The sequence below is a fragment of the Glandiceps talaboti genome, chromosome 16 (genome assembly GCF_964340395.1).
Source record: "Glandiceps talaboti chromosome 16, keGlaTala1.1, whole genome shotgun sequence".
NCBI classification, from domain to species: Eukaryota; Metazoa; Hemichordata; class Enteropneusta; family Spengelidae; genus Glandiceps; species Glandiceps talaboti.
In genome coordinates this window covers 2,484,387-2,509,021 of record NC_135564.1, presented here as the reverse complement: position 1 = coordinate 2,509,021, position 24,635 = coordinate 2,484,387, and the positions used below count along the sequence as shown (strand labels likewise).

At 35.4% G+C, this 24,635-nt stretch overlaps 1 protein-coding gene across 2 annotated transcripts in view; it reads right to left on the bottom strand.

Annotated features, from left to right (window-relative positions):
- Positions 1–1,316: 1,316 nt before the first annotated feature.
- The window catches only part of LOC144447047 (semaphorin-5A-like), a 64,241-nt gene continuing 40,922 nt past the window's right edge, over positions 1,317–24,635 (bottom strand). Inside the window, exons 8-26 of one of the 2 annotated variants that reach the window (XM_078136924.1) lie at positions 24,281–24,369; positions 19,858–19,890; positions 15,158–15,266; positions 14,677–14,734; positions 14,189–14,324; positions 13,630–13,772; positions 12,754–12,827; positions 12,468–12,551; positions 12,135–12,178; positions 11,752–11,828; positions 11,533–11,607; positions 10,860–11,080; positions 10,203–10,379; positions 9,684–9,830; positions 8,899–9,081; positions 8,230–8,421; positions 7,462–7,632; positions 6,639–6,794; positions 1,317–6,114 (exon numbers count right to left, since the gene is read on the bottom strand). In XM_078136924.1, coding sequence (XP_077993050.1) covers positions 5,756–6,114; positions 6,639–6,794; positions 7,462–7,632; positions 8,230–8,421; positions 8,899–9,081; positions 9,684–9,830; positions 10,203–10,379; positions 10,860–11,080; positions 11,533–11,607; positions 11,752–11,828; positions 12,135–12,178; positions 12,468–12,551; positions 12,754–12,827; positions 13,630–13,772; positions 14,189–14,324; positions 14,677–14,734; positions 15,158–15,266; positions 19,858–19,890; positions 24,281–24,369 — 2,528 coding nt within the window. In that variant the 3' untranslated portion in view covers positions 1,317–5,755. Of the gene's footprint in view, positions 6,115–6,638; positions 6,795–7,461; positions 7,633–8,229; positions 8,422–8,898; positions 9,082–9,683; positions 9,831–10,202; positions 10,380–10,859; positions 11,081–11,532; positions 11,608–11,751; positions 11,829–12,134; positions 12,186–12,467; positions 12,552–12,753; positions 12,828–13,629; positions 13,773–14,188; positions 14,325–14,676; positions 14,735–15,157; positions 15,267–19,857; positions 19,891–24,280; positions 24,370–24,635 lie in introns of both variants that reach the window. The other variant, XM_078136923.1, reaches the window with a different exon arrangement.

Below are 24,635 nucleotides of genomic sequence, written 5' to 3'. Positions count from 1 at the left end.
TAATGCTATAAATATGTATAGTATAGTACATACCTAGTCATGTGACACCCAGATCAGTCATATTCAGGTTAATGCATAACGAAGAAGAATGCCATTCAGAAGCAAATCAGAGATGTGGTCCAGGATTATGTAGTGTTGAACATTCAAAAATCCCTCTCAACCAGGTGCTTCATGGGAAGTTGGTTGTGTTCTATGTTCCTGTAGATCAAATGGACTCAATTTAGTAGTCGTGTTACTGGAAACAAAAAAGTAAATTTTGTAACTTGAGCTGTTGTGACATGAACAGTTATGACCTGGCTTATATTTATATGTAATACTGCCCTCTATGGTAACATTAAGTATTTGTTTTTCTGGAATGTCGGTGATTTTAGAGGTGAACCCCTCTAGACCCTGATGTGTCAACCAATAATCTGCCAAGGTTATTTAGCACAATGTTCTATATCATGAAAATGTCTAGTCTGTAAGGTGTGATGGGGCGCCCTCACACTGGTCAAATAGAGCAGCACAATGATCTTTCAGTCATGATCTACAGTCGAGCAATAACTTTGGTTTGCCCACACCAATGAATTGACATACAACAATACAAGTTTGCAACAATGTTGCATATCAAACTATTGTGTCCCTGTGCCCTGGCATGACAATTTTAATGCTGGCAATAAAGCAACAAATGACTGGTTGACTTCTGTAGTGAGAATATATAAAGATAGGTCACTGGATAGATTTAGTAGGATGTCATCACTTGGGCTGCAATGTTTCACACCTGTAATGACTGACACATTCTTACTCATTTGAAATAAAATTCTATATGACACTAACCTAGACCCCATATTTAGCTGGTCTAAATACAAAATGTTCCTATTTTTTAGCCAACTGACATTGTATCTGTGATAAAGTTAATTGAGTGCTTATGTACAAAAGCGTGGTAATTGAAAATGACGTTTCGGGGGTAACATGAAATGATGTCATCATATAGCTGATGTCATATGTTCTTGAAACTGGAAGGAACATGATATTTTCAAATTGAAACAAATCCACCAAAACTTAAGTCACAAACTGTGACATTGACACTTGGATTACACAAGGACTAGGTGCAATCAATATAATTGTACATGCATGTATACTATCAGTGTGTGTAGTAAGTATTAGTCAAGTGCTATCCTACATTGAATCTCAAGGTGTCTCTTTACCTGGTCAACTTTAGTCATCAGATGACTTTGTAAAAGCTAGTTGTCAGGGTGAGTTTTCTAGCCAGACAAACAAAACCACTACAACACCTCATTTGAATACAATGCACTTTACCAATGTTGGTCTTTTTTTTTATTCAAAAACATTTCTGCCATTTCAAAAATTCAAAAACAAATAAACTAACGTACAAACAAAAATAACATTTCAGTAAAAGCGCAAGTGTAAAGGCTACTCGGGCTGAAAAAAATATTTAAATTTTTATTCTTCATTGTCATATATGGCAAAAAAGTGTGATTTGAGTGGATTGTAGAGAAATATATATTATGTATAATCAAAATATTAGCTTAGTCAATTTACTGCTAAAATGTTGTAGGCTTGGTGTTTCACTTATGGGACATGTTTTTGAGAAAGACATATTTCATCTCTAGACTAACAATAACAGAGACACAACAAACACAGCAGGATCCTTTGCCCAATCACATTGAACACTGATAAGCATTGCTATTCTTTCACAGTGCAGTAAAAACAGACTTCTAATGAAAACATTACACATGGACTTGATGATTTTAATGGCTGTAATTGTATATTTTGTAGCTGATAATCAACACAACAACTTGACTACTTTTACATCCCCACTGTGAACTGCACCCAAGCCTACATCATTTTAGCTGTAAATGTCATGTCACATGAGTGAAACACCAAGCCTCATCATTTTAGCTGTAAATTGAGCCACTTCAATAATAGAAAATACTCTCAAATTGTTCTGCAATTATGCTATAAACTGAGGATTTGTCATTGCTGATATATAGATTAGGTAAATACAGACTAAACATGTCAAACTGAGGTGCTGACAAAATATCCGATCGTTTAGATAACTACATAGAGGAAAGCTATGTGGACGGAATGGAGCATACACTGGCTTTGTCTTGTTGGAGAAGTGAAGTGAAGTGAAGAAAATTGTGTATATTTCAGGTCAAAATATTTGCTAACTGCTAAACTGTATCTTATGGATTCACTAAAAAGGTATTTTAATGGTCATCAGATTATAATTTACTTTAATGTCTGACAAAGGTTTTCATTCTTAAACATTGGTTATGAGTTGTGAGAAGTATTTCTACGCAAGTAGTAGCATTCAGTGATTGGTCAGGTGCTCCTGGCATCAATGATTAGTTCTACAAGTTGACCACTAGGTGGCAGTATAATCGGCTGTCTGAGAATTTTGTAATGTGATTCCCCATACTTTGTACATAGAACTATTAGTATTACCGTCCTTGTGATGATAGCTATTCTTGACAGATCAAATGCTCAGTATCCTATACTACACTATACAAGATTGAATTATGATACACGTATATCAAGTGATTCCTACAATCAAATTCAATTTCTTTTTAATGAATGTACGGCATCGTCATAAACCATAGCCTCCTTTACGACACTGTCCAGAGATATTTCATAGTGTTGCAGAAGAAACATCAACTCTGAAGGATGTACAGAGAATGGTTGCTAGCTAAACCCATCATGAAATTTATGTTTTAGAATTGGTATGTGTAAATAAGAATCAATGTATTGTTTATAGTACATGTATTGGTATGTGTACATTACATACTGAACTTTACAATGTAACACTGCATAGCAGTATGTTCTTGGACATAGTAACTGTAAGATTTTGTATATATCACATACTGAACTTTAACAATGTATAGCAGTATGTTCTTGGACATAGTAACTGTAAGATTTTGTGCAATATAAAGTATGAGGACAATAGCAATAATTTATAAGTTGTTACAAGTTACCCGATTGTGCAGTTTGCTACTAGGACGACTAATGGGAGTTAACACTGGCCATCAAAGTTATTAAAATTCTTATATTGGCAAGACTAGCAAATTGAGCATTAAAACACATTGCAAACATGGACATCAAGTCAGTGTACATAGTACCATCAATGACTAGTACACAGGTACACAAAATGATTGAATTGTTTACACATGGACATCAAGCCTGTGTACATAGTACCATCAATGACTAGTACACAGGTACACAAAATGCTTGAATTGTTTACACATGGACATCAAGCCTGTGTACATAGTACCATCAATGACAAATAGATACATAATTCAGCTAATAGTAGACGTCAATCAATCCCAGTAAAGGTTTGATGTATTTTTCAACGGACAGTATGAAGTAACAAAAACTGCAAATAGTCACAGCAACTAGCAATTGACAAAAAATATGAAATTTTCATATTTTAAATGAAAGATCATTAAATAGAGCAACTTTTCTGCCAGATTGCAATAAAATTATTACATAGATAAATATGATTTTTCCCTCTCTCACAGAGAGAGATACACTGATAATTTGGTCAAAAAAATGTACCTGGCTAAATCCACAAAAAGTACCAGTACTCATTAAATTAAGTATATATGCATCAGTCAGTCCATTCATAGCAGAAAGAAGATTTTCATGTTATATATAGTTTGGAATATTCTTATGGAAAAAATGGAAAATAATACAATAAGTAATTATTGAAAGTTATTTTTTAAATTAAAAAAATGTACAAACAATAAAAACAAAATTATGAACGGAATCTTGTAATTTGTGTAAATGAACAAAATTAAACAAGATAGTAACGACTTCAAGTAAAATGTGAAAACTTAACTCAGAGAACTAATATTTGGTTCAAATAATCAAAAAAAAAATCAAATCTAGTTCTACAATACACAACAATGCATATTATGTTTGAGATTCCTGTTTATCCATGTATGGTGGATACAGTTTCCTCTTCAATCTAGGGCATCAGTATAATGATGAAAAGTGAAAACTGCAAATACTAAAAACTGCACCTTATAACCATCTTTTGAAAATCTACTTGCTATTAAAGCTACAAAGCTGACACTAAGCTGTCATTGTTTTAAATTAACTCTGCCTATTTCATAGTCTGTAGGGTACGCTGTGATGGGCACCCTCACACATCAGTCAACTATCACTGTAAGGTATGCCATGACAGGACGCCCTCACACATCATCAGTCAACCCCTCTCAGAGGGAGACAGAAGGCCGGTAAGGGTGGAGCAACACGACGTATCTTACAGTCTGTCTATATCAAGACAGTTCAAAACCATTCCTTGTCAGGCATGCAATACGTAAATAACTGTTTTTGTTTCATTTTCCTCGTAAAAACAATGACAGTTCTTAACCACTGCATAACCTAACAAGGTTGTTTTCTAATATACATGTAGTTTTGTGCAAAGTTGCAATACTTGATACTTCACTTGTTGACAGTACAAGTACCTCGTCGGTCAAATCCTTGTGTTTTAACATGTAGTCTACAACAATGACAGCCACACTTCTTTTATTCAGTCAACCTGTCATTTACATTCTATAGACAACACCTCTCATTTGAAAACAACATGTGAATTCACACTTGTAAATTGGTTTGAAACCCGTCCAAGACTATGAAAGTCTCCGTAAACAAGACAGCTTGAAGCTATCTTGATTAGGACTGTTCTTACTAAACTTATTCCAGTGTAAAATACTTCCCATTTTCATGTTCACACACACACACAGGATTAAGTGGGAAAATGAACACTCTCAGAACAAAATCCAACACACAATGAAATATGCATTCCTTGGTGAAGAGACTTATCTCCTGCGTTTCTATAAAAACTGAAGAGGACATGTTTATTTTTTTTTCTTCAACTATGAGTAAGTTGCAAGAATCTAAATCTTCACTTCTGCACCTGGTCCAGTACTCTCTTTGTGTTTTGACACAAATGCAGACAGCCTTTTAAGGACACCACTTCCTTCACATAGCAAATTACTAAATTTTACCCTTGGGGTATGGGGAGGACATTTTTATTCCAGTAAGTCATAAAATAAAAGGAACAACTAATGCCACAGAGTGTAATGCCTTTATCTACCACAGTAGCAGTGATGGCGAGTTAAAAGAGACAAAATTACTATCACTGCAGTACTTTATTTTCATGACAAGAAAGATACAACTTATAAAGACGTATACAGCATTATTCTAATATATCAAATATAGATTCTCTAATAGTTATTTTTTATTTTCTGGAGATTAGCCCAGTCACCAAAAGTTTTTTGTTTTGTTGTATATTTTCAGCACCTGGAAAAGTATTTCCCTTTACAATCAAAACAATTCTGTAAGTATAGTCAGGTAGATTCTTTTCATTTGGCACATTTTTGACTGATAAAATTTACACAATCAAAATCTTACTCTTCTTTTATCTATTAACTAACCTTTATTTTTTCTGTAAACTCATTTCTGAGGGACAAATTCACCCTCACGTTTTCAAATTTGATAAAACTAGGTGGGGTGACAAAAATAGTGTTTTATTTTTATACAAAGGTTGGATATTTCAGGTTAAAATGAGGACATTTTTACATAGGGATGTTATAGAAAAATAGTTCAATATATGTCTATTTTTTGGCAGTGAAGTTGATGGAGGCTACAAACCCATCACCCCTATTCTTATATAATGGATTATCCTTCTCTAAGAAAACAATTAGGAGGTACCAAGATAAAGGAATGATGGGTAGATCTGCATGATTGTCTACATCGTCCCACTGTTACAAAGATAAACACCTGAAGTTCTTTGTCCGTATGCTTGATTGATTGTCAGATTACTGAAATAGGAGCTTCCATTTGTACCATTACTGCTTGCCATGCTGGTTCGAAGTCCTTTATTGTTTATACCGTCCTTGTAATTTAATTCACTGTATCCGTCTATCGTTGGGTTGATATCCCGATTATCTGTACTGCTCTTTTTGTGTGTTTTCTTCTTTCCTACGTAGCACACTACACCAGTAATGATAACGGAGACGAAGACACATGCAAAGCCAACAAGTAGGAAATATTTATAGTGGTACATTCCCGTATTATCACATTGGGTCATTCTTCCTACTTCCATGTCTGTAAATGCAGAGAATAAATACAGGTTTCAATTAACAATGTGATTCAGAGTGCCACGGTCATTCTGTCCCAACATGGAAATTTGATTCATTTTGCACATGGTTTCTACTGTCATCATCGTCATCGCCATTGCCGTTGTCGTCGTTGTCGTCATCGTCGCCATCATCATCATCATCATCATCATAACTGCAACATTGTTTGACAAAGTTCCAACAATGTCTGACCAAATTTCAACATTAACCAAATTGCTACAAATGGGCAGGTCTGTAGTAAAGGTTACTACATATATGCAGTGGTGTTGACCCCTTTCAACTTATGTTGAATTTTGAGTCTTAGTTTTCTAGGCATAATGTAAATATTTAACCCCCCTCTTTGTAAAACATCCAAATGATCTAACACTATATACTGGTGATAAATTAAAATGACCAATCATTGATGTTAGTTTACAACCATAAAAGCTACAAATAATCATAACCCATGATGATCATTCAGATGGAGATAGTATATGAAATTGTTATATCTACCTGGTATAGCATTAAATATACATTTTTTGCTATCGGTCTTTCCACCTTCACATTGCCCTATAGCAGCAAATGTGAATGAACAATTTCTATATCTGTGTTGGAGATTATCCGGCCCACATGCTGTCCAAGAACTCCATGCATGCCATCCATCTTTACCTACAAATATACAAACACCATGGTATTAATGGCACATGCATGAATACATTACATTATAGCCATTTGTTTTTCAACAGTTCTGTGTTCTGCTACATCTATTATCAACTTGTTTCACCATTTTGTAGAGAAATGCTACAACTGACCCACTTTGTTTTATTCTGAACATATATGTATCAATTTGTTGCAATATTTTATAGCTATATGTTAGATTTGTATCATATCAATGTTTCAATATTTTGTAGGTATATGCTACAATTTTATCAATTTTTTCACTATTTTGTAGACAAATGCTACAACTGTCTTATTTTGTAGCACTATTTTGAAGATACAATGTTATTGCAATAACCATATCAATTCCTTGCAGTATTTAGTAGAGATAAGCTATAATTATATCCATTTAGTATACAGAAGCTATCATAAATTTGAAAACATCACGTGTGTTGATTATGTTTAGTTTAAATTGATATATAACTTCTGGTAAATTCACGACATAATTTCCTGAGTTACTACATATTACTATTCTCATGAAACAACTCATTTTTCACTATTTGTTCGTATCAGTTATGTACATGTTATGATATAGCCTTATTGTGCACAATATTGGCATGATATATGTGGTAGTAGTGATTGGGTAGTAAGGTTAAAATGAATTGTTAAATAAATTTACCTGGACAGCGATGTTGATTGCATGGTTTTCTTTCCATATCTGTTCCCTGACAATACTCCCCATCTCCTTGAGGTGCAGGATTGGTACAAGTACGATATCGTCCCCGATAACCACTACCACAGCTAACAGAACATTCTCCCCATTCTAACCAACATGACCATGAACCATTCACTGGATAATAATCAAAATAAAATTAAAAAGTCAAATTTTTACAAACATTGAATCCCTGAAAATGACTGGGTAGAAATGTTTATTTGTAACTATGAACCTACAATCATTTTTGCATACAAAACTTGTTTCAAGAAATGATCTGAACACAATATTCTGGTGTTTAGTACATAAAAGTATTCATTTTTTCAACTCCTAGTAATATTTAATTTCCCATGTATCACTGATGATGTTTTCTTGAATATGTACTTCAAAACAATTATTATGAGTGGTCTCCTGACATTACATATCAGCTATAATATTGGGACAAACTTGACATGATCATAAAACCCCAAATGAAGAACATAATAAAATGTACATATATACATCCATCCATACATATGGTATAATGTACAGACATATTGAACAGGTTCTCTACAGACATACATTTAGACATAGACATGAGAAGATCAGCATTTCTCCAAACATTTATATCATAAACATGCACAGAAACACAAATAATTGTCACAGAGATTCTAAAACAATTTTCCATCCTCCCAGTATTGAAATCGTTCTGAATCACTATTCTCACAAGTTTATTTATAAGCATGGTATACTGACCTGTACACGTGGTTTCAGTGACACACATTTTATATTGCATTTTCTCCCCTTCACAGTCATTAGCTGGAGTGCCGTCCAGTGGATGTTGGCAGTCTCTGTCTCTCACTTGTCTTCCTTCACCACAACTGACACTACAGGGTGACCAGGCTGACCATTTAGACCATGTACCATTCAGTGATCTTATTCTTTCCTCTAGGGAACAGATTGAAAGGAAAATTGGTTACTTTCTGAGAGGTTTTTAGACAGTACACAAGATCATTTCATTTGGGGTAAATGAACAAGATATGACTGTCCACAGATAGATGGACAGGGGTCATTTCTATAGCCCCCTCCAGGATGTGTGAGTTGGAACTAAACAGACAAACAGAAGGGTGGACAAACAAACAAACAGACAGACAGTTCATTCCTATAGCCCCCTCCAGGCAGTACCAGTTGGGGACTACTAAGACAAATAGAAAGATGGACAGACAGACAGACAAGCAGACAGACAGATAGACAGACATAGGTCATTCCTCTAGCCCCCTCCAGGCCGTGTGAGTTGGAACTAAACAGACAAATGAAAGGATGGACTAACAGACAGACAGACAGACAGACAGACAGACAGACATAGGTCATTCCTATAGCCCCCTCCAGGCTGTGCCAGTTGGAGACTACAAAGACTTGACATACCTGGCTCAACACATGGATTATTAAGCTGTGGACAAAACCTCACTTCTTCCTTCACACCATGGTGAATGTCATCATAAGAAGACACCCTAGCTTTAAAGATATTCTTTTCTCTGTGTTCATAGTATCCTGTATCAGATCTGTTGTATATCATCCATGGACTCCAGGGACTACTCTTTCTAAACTCTGTGTATAGTGAAAACAGTAAACACATTGAACATTTCATATATACTACACTGTCAAAACAAAGTTCTAGTAGGGTGAGGAGTAAGCAATAGACATCACATTATGATCATATAAATTTGGATTTGGGCAAAAAGTTTTCAGCAAATTAAGCCATTGCAGTGTAATACTGGAATGCTGGACTTATCCTCTCAACATTCATGTCACTTGCTTTTATTTCTAACTTGATGTTGCAATGTTAAAGTAAACATAAATTCTCAGACAAATATTGATCTTACCTACATGTACTTTAAAATTTCACTTCTTTTTTGTGATTCATTGTGATAACCAAGTCTACTTTACTTTCAATATTGAAAATCTCCAAAAAGTAGCCAATCATGTATGCAAACCAAACTTGTACAATATGTAATAGAATTATAGTTGCTTATAAACCCCTATACTAACAACATCATATTTGTACACTATTCCACCATACATCTCCGGCCCATGTAGCTGTACAATTTCACTGATGGAAGGACTACACAATCTGTCTTCAACTATGATTTCACTGAAGTATTAAAAGGAAGTGACCTGTCTACAATCTACAGCAGTGGTTTATTTCATACCTTGACAAACATGTTGATTGCAACCCCTGTATTCGATATCATTACCAGTACACAGTGTTCCATTAAGACAATTTCTGTTTCTATGTTGTGTTCCTCCATTACATGGTTTACTACAATTACTCCACTTTGTCCAGTCACTCCATCGACCTGCACAAAAATAAAATGATATATATTAAGTCTTTTCTGTTATGATCTAAAGACTTGAGGTCAAAGACATATCCTACAATAATATACATACTGATGAATGAATGGTTCTCTTGCTCCAGACAGTAACTCCTTAATGCATATGTATTACTATGAAAACAAATCATCTCCGTCTCATCATCACTGTTGCCGTCGTCATCATCATTGTTGTCATCGTCGTCATCGTCGTCGTCGTCGTCGTCGTCGTCGTCATCATCATCATTCATCATCATCATCATCATCATCTGACTTGCAAGCTTGTTCATCATGTTGAGTCAGATAGCCAAGTCTGTGGGCCCCCTCTAACTGTGCAGTAGAACAGTTAGTTGTACTTACCAATGGGTACACATAGTGGTAGCTCACATTCTTCTTGTTCTATACCTTCACCAATACACTGTCTCCCTCCATGTTGAGGAGCTGGATTGGTACATGATCTCTGACGTGTTTTCACGGCTAGTCCACAGGTTTGACTACATCCTGACCATGCTGACCAATCTGTCCATCTACCATGTACTGTGGTATAAACATTAACATTATAGATATATGTATGTTGAAGATTGTATTTTATTGAAGGTCAATGTCAAATTAGGAATTAATGTAGGTGGGGAAAACAGTTGTCTGGCAAGGCTATAAGAAAAGTTGGTCCAGAACAAAGAATGCTCCATTGATGTCATACTAGTAGCAGTAATGGAGGAACCTGGGATTGAACCATGACTTTTTAAAGGCCTAAGTAGGGTTAATTCTAGGTGTGAAAAACAGTTACCTAGCAGAACTATAGAAAGTGTTTGTCCTGAACACAAGTACACTACTGGTATGTATGTTAACCATGGCAGCACTGAGATTCATAAAAAAGTTCTCCTTAATTCTTCCACTTTTGATTAAGAAATAGAAATAATTTTTTGAACAAATCACTTGTCCTTCTTCAGTGTCTAACTGGATCTGACAGAGTGGGCTGTAATGGAACAGGAGTGGCACAGGTTTGAATGTGTTTACCTGTACAGTTTGTTACTTGGATAGCTTCTCCTATACAATCCTGACCACCACACTGAGGTTCTGGGTTGTTACATTGTCGTGTTCTACATAGACATGACCCTTCACTACCCATGTTGTTACACTGTCTCCAATCTGTCCAGTTACCAAATTCACCATCAATACTAGGTTTCTCCAGTACTGGACAACTTGTCATCTCTTGATGCCAATCAGCTTCATCAAAACTGTCAAATAAAATATAATATGATAAAACATGTTTATATTCCATTTTTTGCCAAAATGTCAGCGAAAGATTTTGCCCCAATACATATAAACTCAGGTTATGCCCCTTTATAAGTTCACAAAAGAAATAATTACAACTCTTCTTTGCTTCTCATCCAAAGTACACCAAAATATATGTTTCTCAACCAGACATTCTAACCCAAAAAAATGCACTATTCATTAAATTTCATCAGTATCCTAAAAACTGAAATATTTTTGAACATTTAAATTTAATGTAATGCACAGAACATGAATACTGTCTTCAGTTTTCAAAAACTCCTGAATTTTGACCAATTTCTAACTTTTCACTGCATTATGTACACTGCACTTGAACTGAAACTGACTCCAGAGTGTAAACAAAATGTTCAAGGACAACACTACTAAGGTCAAGTTCAAAGATTTTGTCTGTTCTTACCTGTGTTCATATGGTGTGCACTGTTTAAGATTACCATTCCAGCCACAATATGGATCCATCGCATCAAGACACTTCCTGTAAAAGAAATAATGTTTACATTTGTGATAAATAGCTATATTTTGGATAAAAGATCATCAGTTATTTCAAAATTCAAGCTATGAAATTAGAAAGCATCAAACCATGCAAGGATATTATGTATATACATTCATTTTTTTTTACCTTTTTGTTTGATATTTGTGACATCTCTGCACTGGTATTTTGATAATGCTATCCTCAGACCCAACATAGAGGGCGCCCTGCAAAATAAATGTTTTAAAATGGAATGTCTCTGTTGTTATCTGAATCTTTACATTGCTGTTTACACCATAGCTGTCAAACTACAGTGACAATAGTATGGGTAACTTGGTAAACATGAGAATCTCATTTTAATGAGTTGGTACTACTTAGTCATTTTTCTCTCTCTATATTAACTGTACGGAGAATAAAGAACAATTTTTATGGGACCTGTCCTCTGGATGACTAAATAGCTTAATAACTGTATGTTGAATCCTGTATTTATTGTACTATATATAATCACAAATGTCATTCTAACTGATACTTACCTCACTCCTTACTAACTTCATGGTTTTGATAGGCTTGGATTTGTCTGTATTCTGTAGAAGCAAAGGTTATACAGTCACTATTTATTACAAACAGACACACAGGAAAGTTGATGTGATGGAATTCACAAAGTGATCAACTCATCTACCCTATGTCCTAAACATTGCAAACAAAGTTTGTGAAATTTGAAAACAAAGGTGAATAGTTTCTAGTACCATGCACTGGCAAACCAAATTTGTACTGAACTTCTTCATTCTTACATGCCATGTAAGGAAAAACATTTTTCACAAAATGTATAGAGAATCTTTGTAAGACTACTTAACACAAAATCAGACTCACAGCAAATGGATGAATTTCTTCTACAAGACATGCTTCAGTCTTACCAATGGGTATGACTACCTTCTTCAGAATGCCGGACTCTACACGGAATAAAATGGAAAACCAAAATATCAGAATGACAATCACAGGTAATTCTAATCCCTTAGCACACTCTGACAAATTGCTATGATGGTATACAAAGTGGTGAAGATATTCACAGTTATATTTTTCTTTTGAGAGAACACAAGTCTTGTATCAAGATATATTTACACTAATATGTAAAGAAACCTAGTGGATACTGACCTGTACCAATAAACATCACATGGAAAGAACGGTCATGTTTTCCTCTCACAACATCCACAACAATCTCAGTAAGTCTGAAACAAATCAACGTACAAAGAAACTGTAAAATTTTCTGACATTACAATTAATTGAAACAGAATATAGTATAGTCAGTCTTGGGTATAAATTGTAAATGATGTGACCATGCACTGTCTATAGTTCCTCACACAAAAATAGGGTTGATGTTACTGGAACTTTTGACCAGCCAAAGTGTGTCTTACTTGGAAGATTATGCACTACTATGAAAACTACTGCTGTGAACACTACTGTTATGAACAACTGCATCTTGCAGTCTTAGTCTTTGGGGCAGATGTAGATCAGAGGCCACTCAGCTAGAAATACATAATTTTATTTATGCTAGGGGGTCTAAAGGTATACCTACCCCCAAGCCTAACCTAACTTTACTCCTTAGCTTGAATACAAATATGTATCTATTGTAAAATCACTCTAATGTTTTAAATTCTTGCCAATGTTTCATCTATATCAGTAAAGCTGCTAGACCCTCAAGCAAGTTTGCTAACTTTTAAAGTGACCTCAGGTCACATGGCAACAAAGGCACTGTCGAGGGCTTGTGCACTGTACTGACACCCTTGACAGACTGTAAGATACATCGTGCTGAAGTTTGAGGGCGCCGCATCATGGCGTACCTTACAGACGAGCTACTAGACTCTCAGGCAATTTTGCTAACTTTGAAAGTGACCACATGTCACATACTACCAAAGGTTCTGTTGAGGGCTTGCCCATGGTACTGATGCCCTTGACTTTTGTTCAGTACCCTTCCTAGCAAAGATCTTAGTCTTACAAGATTTCATATGTCAGGTGAGTGACCACACACACCTTTCATCATGTTCTTCTTCTTTATATATAGCTCCTGTATATTTTGGTTGGACAGCTCTATCCAGTAGTTGATAACGTCTTGCTTGTTCAAGTTTCCTAACAGTCTGCTGAGGTCTGGCATACTCTGTACCCATGGTATCACACTGTTATAATAGACAGGTACAGTGTTAAAGATATCAAGATATTGCTGCAAAGGAAAACCTACCATTTTGAAATATCAAAATTTGGCACTTTATCATTTATCATCTTCAATCCTCTATCCTAGTGTCTAAGTGATAACATAAGTGACGTGAGATTTCACAAAACCTTACATCAGAAATCACAAGAGCGCCCTCTATCATCATCAAATGTATCTTAAAGGCCCAGCATTCAATCTCATGTTCTCATATTGGTGCTATTATATTAGTGGAGTCATAGCACTATGTACGATCTTTTCTTTTGTTCTGTACCAACTTATCCAATATCTCTGCCAGACAAATGTTTCCCTCACCTAAATTCTGATCCTAATCTGAACTGGGCCTTTGTATTTTGTTTTTGAATAATGGATTAGATATCTCACCTGGAAATCAGGATTGGGGTTAGGTGTTTGTACCCATGCTGACTGTGCATTCTCTTGGTATTTAAAGGGTCCACTAAATGCCTCATGGATAGAGTCACTGTCATACACACAAACAGCTGAACCATGGATACTGTTTCTGTGAAAATAAAAACACAAAAGTTTTTTATATACATTTATGTACATTCCTATGTATCTACCTACCAATCTCCGTATCTATCTATCGACCTACCTACCTACCTACGTACACACACACACACACACACACACACACACACACACACACACACACACACACACACACACACATACACGCACACGCACATGCACACGCACACACACACACACACACACACACACACACACACACAAATTTGCAGTGAAGAAGTCATATAGAAGCTGGACTTATCTGCATGTAAATGAAAATGCCTTTTAATATAGAAGAGAATTTTGAAAACATTCCCTAATAATGATATCAAGTCATTACTTACTTTGAAGTTGTAAAAACTGCATATGTAAGATTTTCTTCTTCAATATAGTATGTGCTTTCTGTATCGAAAGATAAAAAGTGAACTTTATAGATAATTGACACTAAACATGACAAACATATTTTGGTAATTATCAAAACTACAGTAGCATTAGTCAATAATAAATAATATATTTGCTTCAAAATGTCTTTGATATCATAAATTTTCGGAAAGAGTAAAATTGAAGTCAAAACAACTGGCACTCAATTGTCACAGTCTGTACAAGCTGTAAACCATGCCATCTCAATAAATGTAAAGAGTGCCCTCACAGTCATAAATATTGTAATAAGGTTGCATATGCAGACTGAACAAAGAAAGAACATGACTGACAGTCTGCAGGCAAAACTTTTCAGATTATCACATTATATCATGTGTGTTGGTTAAATTTCTAATTCTGAGCTTTGGTTTAAGATAATGAAAGTCATTTTGTCAAAAGTATACTTACGTATTTCATTGAAATAGAATGGGAATTCTCCAGGAAGAGAACAATTCAGTCGAGCTTTAGTAAAAGTTGTCCAGTTATCTTCCAACAAGAAATGTCCGCCAGCGTCATTCTACAAAGTAAACAAACAGAGAGTGGCAATCTGTGGTTTTAGAGAGTTCAGTATGGCCCTGTAGGAGGCATATACATAATAGTCCAACTGTGTACCTTGATAGGGTTCATTTCACTATTCAATCATAACAGTCAAGGAATTCTGATCCAAGTGACTGATAAAGTGTGGATAGATTATTTTCAGTGCATAGGTCTGGAAACACGTATTATTTTTCAACACTGGGACCAGCTACGTTTAGCTCTTAGTGTACATTTTCTGCACCTCACTCTTCTAAAGATTACATTTTTTCAGTGCATAGGTCTAGAAACAGGTATCATTTTCAACATTGGGACCAGCTATGTTTAGCTTTTAGTGTACATTTTCTGCACCTCACTCTGACTGACTGATAAAGTGTGGATAGATTATTTTCAGTGCAAAGGTCTAGAAACAAGTATTATTTTCAACACTGGGACCAACAAAGTTTAGCTTTTAGTGTACATTTTCTGCACCTCACTCTTCTAAAGATTAAATTTTTTCAATGCACATGTCTGGAAAAAAGTATTATTTTTCAACACTGGGACCAACTTATTGTGGGTTGAAGTGTTCATTTTCTGCACCTCACTGTTTTACATGTAAAGATTACATTTTTTCAGTGCATAGGTCTAGAAACAAGTATTATTTTCAACACTGGGACCAACTTATTGTGGGTTTATACTTTACAAGTAGTGTACATTATCTGCAACTCTCTGTCTTCAAAGTTAACTATTGGTCTGGAAAGAAGTATTTTTCAACTTGGTTGAACATTGTGGTGTCATTTTCTGTACCACTCTTTTGTCAGTGCAGAGGTCTGGAAATGTGCAATACTTTCAACATTAGGACCAGCTTATTACTGGTTGCACTTTTTAGTGTACATTTGCTGCATCTCAGTTCTGATGATCATATCTTATCTTATCATAACGACATCTGGAAAGAAGTATCATTAAGGAACTATCTGTCTGGAATTCAAGCTAAACAACACAGCAATTCTAGAATTGTAAATGACGACAGAATGTATAACTATTAGCAAAGGGACTAGAAACACACTTATTTGGTCTAGACAGAATGCACATTTCTAGAGTGAATATATTTCCCCATTGTTAAAGTCCTTCACATGTTAAGTGTAGCACTTAACTTTTGTGGTTGCTGTGTTTTTTTAAAACACTTTTACAGTAAATCTCACATTACATGTTTTATTCTGGTACAACTGTTTACTAAAACACATAAAATCTTGCCATTAATACTGAAATCTATGCAAGTTACATTTTAGTTCTCTCATTCAATATTTATCTGTTGGACACACTAGATCTTAACAGCAGACATGTCTCAGTAACATGCTGTCATTACTAACCTCAGTAATGTACATGCCAACATAGTATATCAAATCATCTCTTCACCCATCTAGCATAAAGCGAGATCTTCAGATTCGATGCCATGGTTAGCACTACACTACAGTGACCTGAGTGACTTTTTTTGTCAGTTGCCTAGCATGTTGAGTGGTTTGTTTTGACTGACGAGGGAGCCCCATACTAGAGGACTGGACTAGCTGTTTTAAGTAACACTACATAGCTAAGCCAATGAGGACTGTAAGAGAGTCTAGCCAGCGACCTCAGCTTCAAGCTGACACACTATTCTCACTATTAAATTCCACAAGTGATGATTCATTTAAATTCTCAGGGGGGGGGGGGGGGGGGTATTTGTTTGTACACAAAAAACCCACAACTTGGGAAAAACAGCCTGAAGAATCCTATGGATTTTAAAGGGGCAAGTCAGACCATAGACTGTTGGCGGAGGGTCTATGGTCTGACAGGGGATCATTTGAGGACAGTGACGAGATGGACACACATAACTGTCCAATGATCATACTTCAAACAAAAGAATAATCCTATGTTTTCTTAAAATAATGTTCATCTCATCACTTCTGTCATGCCCCTTTTAATAATACAAAACTCACTGAACACAGGTTACTTCAATCAAAAACTGGGATTATCATCAAAATGGCAACCCATTGCTTATAATTGTTGTACAGCCAATCAAGATACTGTGTCCTTCAGTTCTGTTTACTTTACTACATAGTATGGTACAAGTTTGCTTTTCACAGCTGGACTCAACTGTTACTGTCTTGTCTAATATTAATCACTGTGCTCATTAGAAATAAAACATTATACAACTAAACATTCCATAGTGATGGCAAGTCATGTCTCATACTAATTAGTGCATTTATCTCAAATTACTGGTAATTAAATAATTACTCAACTCTAGTTAGGTGCATCAACAATTTAAACCTATTTCTAGGGGGGGGGGGGATTTTTTACATTTGCTATAAACGAAAGAAAGTCATGGTCTAGACAGAATGGTATTTGGGGTATTTGTTTGTACACAAAAAAAACTAGAAGTTGAGAAAACCAGGATTAATACAAGGTGTGTTTAACAAAATGACTATGAAAATGTTAACTTATAAAGGGATACCTTTTTTCTATAGTACCTGACTTGTCTAATTTGTTGCAGGATGCTGTCTTCAATATCAATTTTCTACATACATGTTATATATCATCAGAAAACTTTATATGAATTACAAACTAATAACTGATATTCCAAAAGTTGGGAAATCAGCAGAGATTTTTTCACACACAATTTTTTAAGACACTCTTTGATATGATTGCCACTAACATTACATTAGGCACAAGTACATGACACATAGACTGTCGACAGTCGCTCGCGCCTTTTTTTCCTACGTTTTATCTAAACTCCGGTCCGGCGCAACACTAGTATAATCGCAAACTGATTTCGAGGGCCGAATTGCGAAGGCGGGCCTTCGGCCCTCGATATCAGTTTGCGATTAGACTAGTGTTGCGCCGGATCAGAGTTTAGATAAAACGTAGGGGGAAAAAAGGCGCGAGCGACTGTCGACAGTCTACATGACACAGTACATGTTTAATATCGTGTAAACTGACACTACTTTTCTGAGTGTATACATTTGTTGTGTCACTTCCAGGCTACTCTTTCTTTCTAATTTAGAAAGTCTGGCTATGATAAATCATTGAGGCTTTAGACATCTTAAGTGCAAATATTTATCTTGTTCTTTGTACAGACTAATCTGTACATGTTAAATGTCACATAAACTTCATGTGTGCATTTATTTATTTATGATCATCAGCTGTTGTATAATTTGACGTAACTATTTCTGAAAATAGTTTTAATACAAAGTTGTTTTTAACCATGCAATGTAATCTGTTGCTGATATTGTCCTATTGTCTGAGTAACCTTGTATGATTCCTTAGGGGTTTGAAATGTGTTGCATTCAAGTTAAACTTTTTGAAAAACACCACATTTGTGTCCATTCTTCATATTTCATTTGATCAGTGTGACAATAGAACCGACTTGGGAAAACTAGTAGAATGAACAAATTAATGATTTTCAGAAAACAACAAATCAAAGATTCAAGGTGTTTTGTACACATATTGTAGAAATAAACTGGTGGTACAGTATAGTAAAGATGAAGTGGTAATAACAGCCAGAATCTACAACGTCCTGTTCTACAGTAGTCTAGTTCCTCTATACAGTATCATTATGATTTTACTTTCACTCACTGTGGTTAGACCACATAACACAGTGGCATCCAGACTAGTTCTACAGACAATAGTACACATGAAGAAGGACATGCCTCTATCATTTGCATGAATTTCATGCTAAGTCACCTTCATGGTATTATACATGTTTTGGTACAAGCAGACACCTTAGAATAACTATTGTTTGATGACAGGGTCACTTTGTATGTAATGATGGTGATAACATGTCCATTACTAGCAAGGTGGATTCCAAACCACTTATAGGGCATGGTGTTTTGTACTGAGTGAATATAGTCAGTGGATTTGTAAAATCATTGTTTTGGTGACTTTTCCCCTTTCATCCTTGTAATGGTGATGATATCACACATGCAATTAATAGCATGGTGGATTCCATGATGTTGTTTTGTACAGCCAGAAGATTTGTGAAATCATTATTTGGTCACTTTTACACTTTTAATGCTTGTATTAAATGACAACACATAATAATTGGTACACATTTTCAGAGTCAATTCAATTCAATTCTATTCAATTTAGTATAACTTTATTATTTGAAAATTTCAAAATTTCTCTTCCAATGTGCCTTCCTTCAATAAATGAATGAATGAATGAATGAATGAATGAATGAATGAATGAATGAATGAATGCGATAATAACAGTATTACCCCTGATATTGATATCACAAAATCAATAACATGATAGAGTTTGTGCTTTATGGTGTTTTGTGCATTTGTTTATGGAAATCCTTCTATTTGATCACTCTACATGTTTTAAGCCAGTTTTATTTATACACTGATCAAATCAAATATGGAGAAATAGTTGAAAAAGTGTCAAAATCCTTCCAAGGTACAGAGATAACATAGCAATTGAACTTTATCCACTATGTAAATAAATCAAATGTTGATCCTTACTGTAAGTAAACAGTTCTCATTGTCAGCTTAGAGCAGTTTAAATAAACTTTATTTTACACAACAATGGGTCAAAATAAACATAACTCCATAAATACTTACCTTGCAAACTCTTGCAACTCTTGAGTATATAGTCTAGAGAAAACAGAAATGTCAACATAGTCAGATTTGAGTGACAGTAGAGTATAAACACACAACCCTAGATAGATTTAATAGCTTAAAGACATTATAAACTGACAAAGAGGGTCCAGGTATCTGTTACAGTAATTACCAAATTCACCAATTGGGAATACAGGTCTGGATGTTATCAAGGTCCTATCTTTCTATGATTTCTACAGCCCCAAGGAACACTTCCACTTTGTTTTGTTATTTGTTTACACAGTTATTCCAAATCTGGAATATCTGGGGAATACAGTTCCCAATGTTATCAAGGTCAAATCTTTCTATTCCTTCAACCCCAAGGAAAACTTCCACTTCAGTTTTTTCATTTATTTGTTTATATATTTATTTTAAATTTGGACTATCTGGGGGCTTGAGGCACAACTTTATTTATGTAAAGGTTTTATACAATTCTTGTAGGTGGGACAAAGGTTATGGTATCTACTACTGATTTCTTCCAGCTTGCCAGGTACTCACTGTCTGTTTACAGATAGAACAGACTAAGCAGACAATGTTCTATTAGTTTGTCAAGCATGTAAACAGGTAAGCCAAACAGTCAGCTGTGTCTATGTTAATATGTATATCTGTGTGTTTGTAGAAAGAAAATGGCTAGGTGTGAGTCCTGACATCACCATGCCATATACCACCATCCGCTGACCTGAACAAACAACAACAACAACAACAACAACAACAACAACAACAAAACACACACACATAGGAAGCCACAACAGTCAGCTGTGTTAATGTTGATATGTATATCTGTGGGTTTGTAGAAAGAAAATGGCTAGGTGGGACCCTGGACACCACCACACACCACTTATACCCCCCCCCACCCCTCAAACAACAAACGACAACAAAACAAACAGACACACATACATGTACATCACAACAGTCAGCCATCAAACAACACACCCTACCCACAGGAAGGTTTGGAGCATGGTGAAGTCTTTTGAGAAATCATTAACTTTACTCCATGGCTTCTTCAATACTAAGAGTTTACTTTGCACATAAGTTGGTATATTTCTCTTGGGTCTATGCATCAACTTTATTTGAAAGCATGACAGGATTCGCTTGATGTCTTTCGGAAATGAGTTTCAGATGAACCTTATAGTGAATGGACACGGCTAACAAATGGAAAGTACAGGAGTAACAATGTTATAGGTTTCAAACCCTGGATGTTCAATTTACTACAGGCATATGTCAAACTAAGACATCAAAGGAGAAACATTACAATCAACTTCATAGACTTCACAGTATTAACTACTAATGCTGTGATTTATACCCTGAGGCATGGCAACACTACCCAAAGGACATGCCAGGAGGTACTATTAGTTAGACACAAAGACAGCAGACAATCAGAAATCTTTGTATTTGAAACTGAAGACAGACTGTTATGACTTACAAAGATGTGAACAATACAGGCTCTTTAAAGGGATCTAGTGAGATGGACAACAGATGGGTCATTTCACCACGCTACATTAAAGTTGTTCTGGACAATCAACCTACTCTTGTATGACTTTCCAACTAAATATATTGACATTGTATGAACACTTTACTACGTCTTGTAGATCTTTACAGATTCATGAACATTTTTCTCATTGCAATATTGTAAAGCTGGACATTATTAAGGATTGTTACCATAGCAACAAATCTCTGTTGAGCATCATTCTCTTTTTGGAAATAACAACATTCAAAAGTTCCCACTAGAGAATGCACCTACATCACACTACATCATTAATTACAAAATGTATGTCACACATTATCAAGATTTCAATAGTCTAGAACTATAAATATACGTGGGTTCATCTACAATCTCTCTATCCACTGCATAGTCAAACGACTTTGTCATGTGTGTTCTTACATGACTCACTTTTAGACTGGTGGTTGAGTTTGTAGTTTAAACTGAACAAAGTAACCAATTACAACCACCTATCAGTGTGTGATGACTTACTACTGTCATGCACTGTTCAGCCTTTCCCCAGCAGGAGATTTAGCTAGATATTCAGCTAGATTTTCAGTAGAATTTGTCCATTGGACTATATGTGGAGAGCGAGAGATTGTAGAAACTGACTACAGTTACTAGCGTTTCCAACCAGAATTGGTTGCGGCCAATCACAGGCATGTACATGATTAGAAGCGTTCAAATGAGAGGAGGCCAGTGAGGGCGAAACGTCACAACGCATTTTACAGTCTAGACAGCGTTTTACTGTCTCGAGATTCATAACATCCAACTCAATTATTCCTCTAGTCTCTACTGGGTATTTAATTATGTTCTTCTTTAATTAATATGAACATTTATCTAATCTACTGTAAATTAATAAATGGACCACTTGGATATCAGGTTTGTATCATCACCATAAGTTCTTATTACTTGCAAGTAACATTTTGCTTGGCAAACTGTCCATTTGTCTGTCAACCTGAACAGTTGATATGTTACTGGTAAGTAACTAGAACCCTTGGTTATGATACAACAACAACTAATTATTACTGTTTTACTGACAAGATGAAAGTATTTAAAGACATGAATGGAATGATGTCAAAACTGATGATCCTAAGACAATTTATCAAGGACAACCTGCTTTATCTTAGTTTAATAGTTTTAAGAAATTAACTTAAGTTTCAGTCTTAAGAACTTGAATCAATTTTGTAACAGTTAATAAACAGAATAAAAAATTGATGATTCTAGACAAAATACTGCAAGGATAATGAAAATTGATGAGTCAAACAAATTTTGCAAGGGTAATGAAAATTGATGATTCTAACAAAATACAATTATCTGAATGTCTTTAACTAAGAACTTCACTTTCATCCTTCAGATAAATCTTTCCAGCCTTGATGGTCAAATTGTGTAACATTACCCAACAAATATTTCATTTATACCTCCACTGAATTGGCAAGGTGTTTTCTACATTCCATTGTGATGTTTACTACAAACTCACTCAAAACAGAATCAAGGAATTCTCACAGGAATAACAATTTATTGACAAACACTTTAGTAAAGACTGAGATTTTGTTAATCCTAATTAATCACCAGTTTCGGTGTGCATTCTCTGTACGCTGATAGTTTTTGTAACTGACATTATCACTTCAAATCTCTTCTAAATCCTACTGTGTCTATACAAACGGTGGATCTTCAGTACAGAAATGGGATTAACCCATTTACGTCATCAAATAAGTTATCATTTGTCACAGTCACAATGGTAAGAATTGAAATACAGGCATCATGCCAAGAGTTTCTGTTCTGTCTTAGTTGTTTATTTTCTGCTTACTTTAATTCATGCAAACAACAGTTGTGCAGTATAGTGCAATGAACAACACCAATAGCTGCAATGTAGTCACAATGACAAGACTTGGCAAGCAGTCACAACACCAAGAGTTGCTGTGCGCGCACGCACACATGCACGCACACACACACACACACACACACACACACACATACACACACACACACACACACACACACACACACACACACACACACACACACACACACACACACACACCAAGATGTGTTACAACACAAAGACTTGTGCATTGCCAAGAGTTGCTATGCAGTCAATACCATCAGCATACGGAGAATGCACACCAAAATGGTGCTTAATTAGGATTAACAAAATCTCAGTCTTTAGTTAAGTGTTTGTCAATAAATTGTTATTCCTGTGAGAATTCCTTGATTCAGTTTTGAGCAAGTTTGTAGTAAACAATGCCAAGAGTTGTTGTGCACACACATATGCAAAGACAGGCTGTGTTACAATGCAAATTTGGTGGGCAAAGTGTCTTGTTAGCATTCATAGCACAGTGCAGAGTTGCTAAGAGTTACTATACCAAAAGTTACTGTCCATAACCACATGCCAAGACAGGCTACAATGCAAAGACTTGGTGTGCAATCACAATGCCAAGAGTTGAGATGCAGTCACAATGCCAAGAGTTGTTGTGCACAAGCACAGTGCAGAGTTTCTAACAGTCACAATGCCAAGAGTTGGTGTCCACAAGCAGAATACAAAGACAGGCTACAATTCAAAAACTTGGTGTACAATCACAATGCCTAGCATTGCTTACAGTCACAATGCCAAGAGTTGCTGCAGTCTATAAGCACAATACAAAGCCATACTGTTACAATGCCACAACTTTAAGCAGTCACAATGTCCACAAGCAAAATGCCAAGCACTTACAGTAGTCTTTATTATTACTATCAATATCTACTTTTCCACAAATACTAGTACTACCAATATCTACTTTTAGAAATTCTATAAAGTCTATAATAATTTTTCTTTATAAAGGAAACATAGAGTAATGGTCATTACCATTTGAACACATTCTCGACATCATACGTCACAACACCTAGAATTGAATCATTGACACCTACCTTTCCACAGTTCATGTACTCTACTGCTGTTTCTCTAAAGTAAAAATATATATAGGATCCAATCTCATAGGAGGATACAAAATTTGGCTCTGAAAACAAAACAAGAGTATTCATGTAAGAAAAGTATATGAACACATTCTATAGCCTGTAATATCAAATATGAAGTTTATTCCCCACAGAAATTTTATAACCACTGTTTACTATTTCAAATACTAGCACAAAGTTCATGTTACACACAGGATCCTGGTAGGTTGTAATATATCACAGTCATATAACTCATGACCTGGACTTCTGACCCAGTAGCAATGAAGCCATATCACTGATAATAAATTTCAAAATATCTATGTGTCAACAC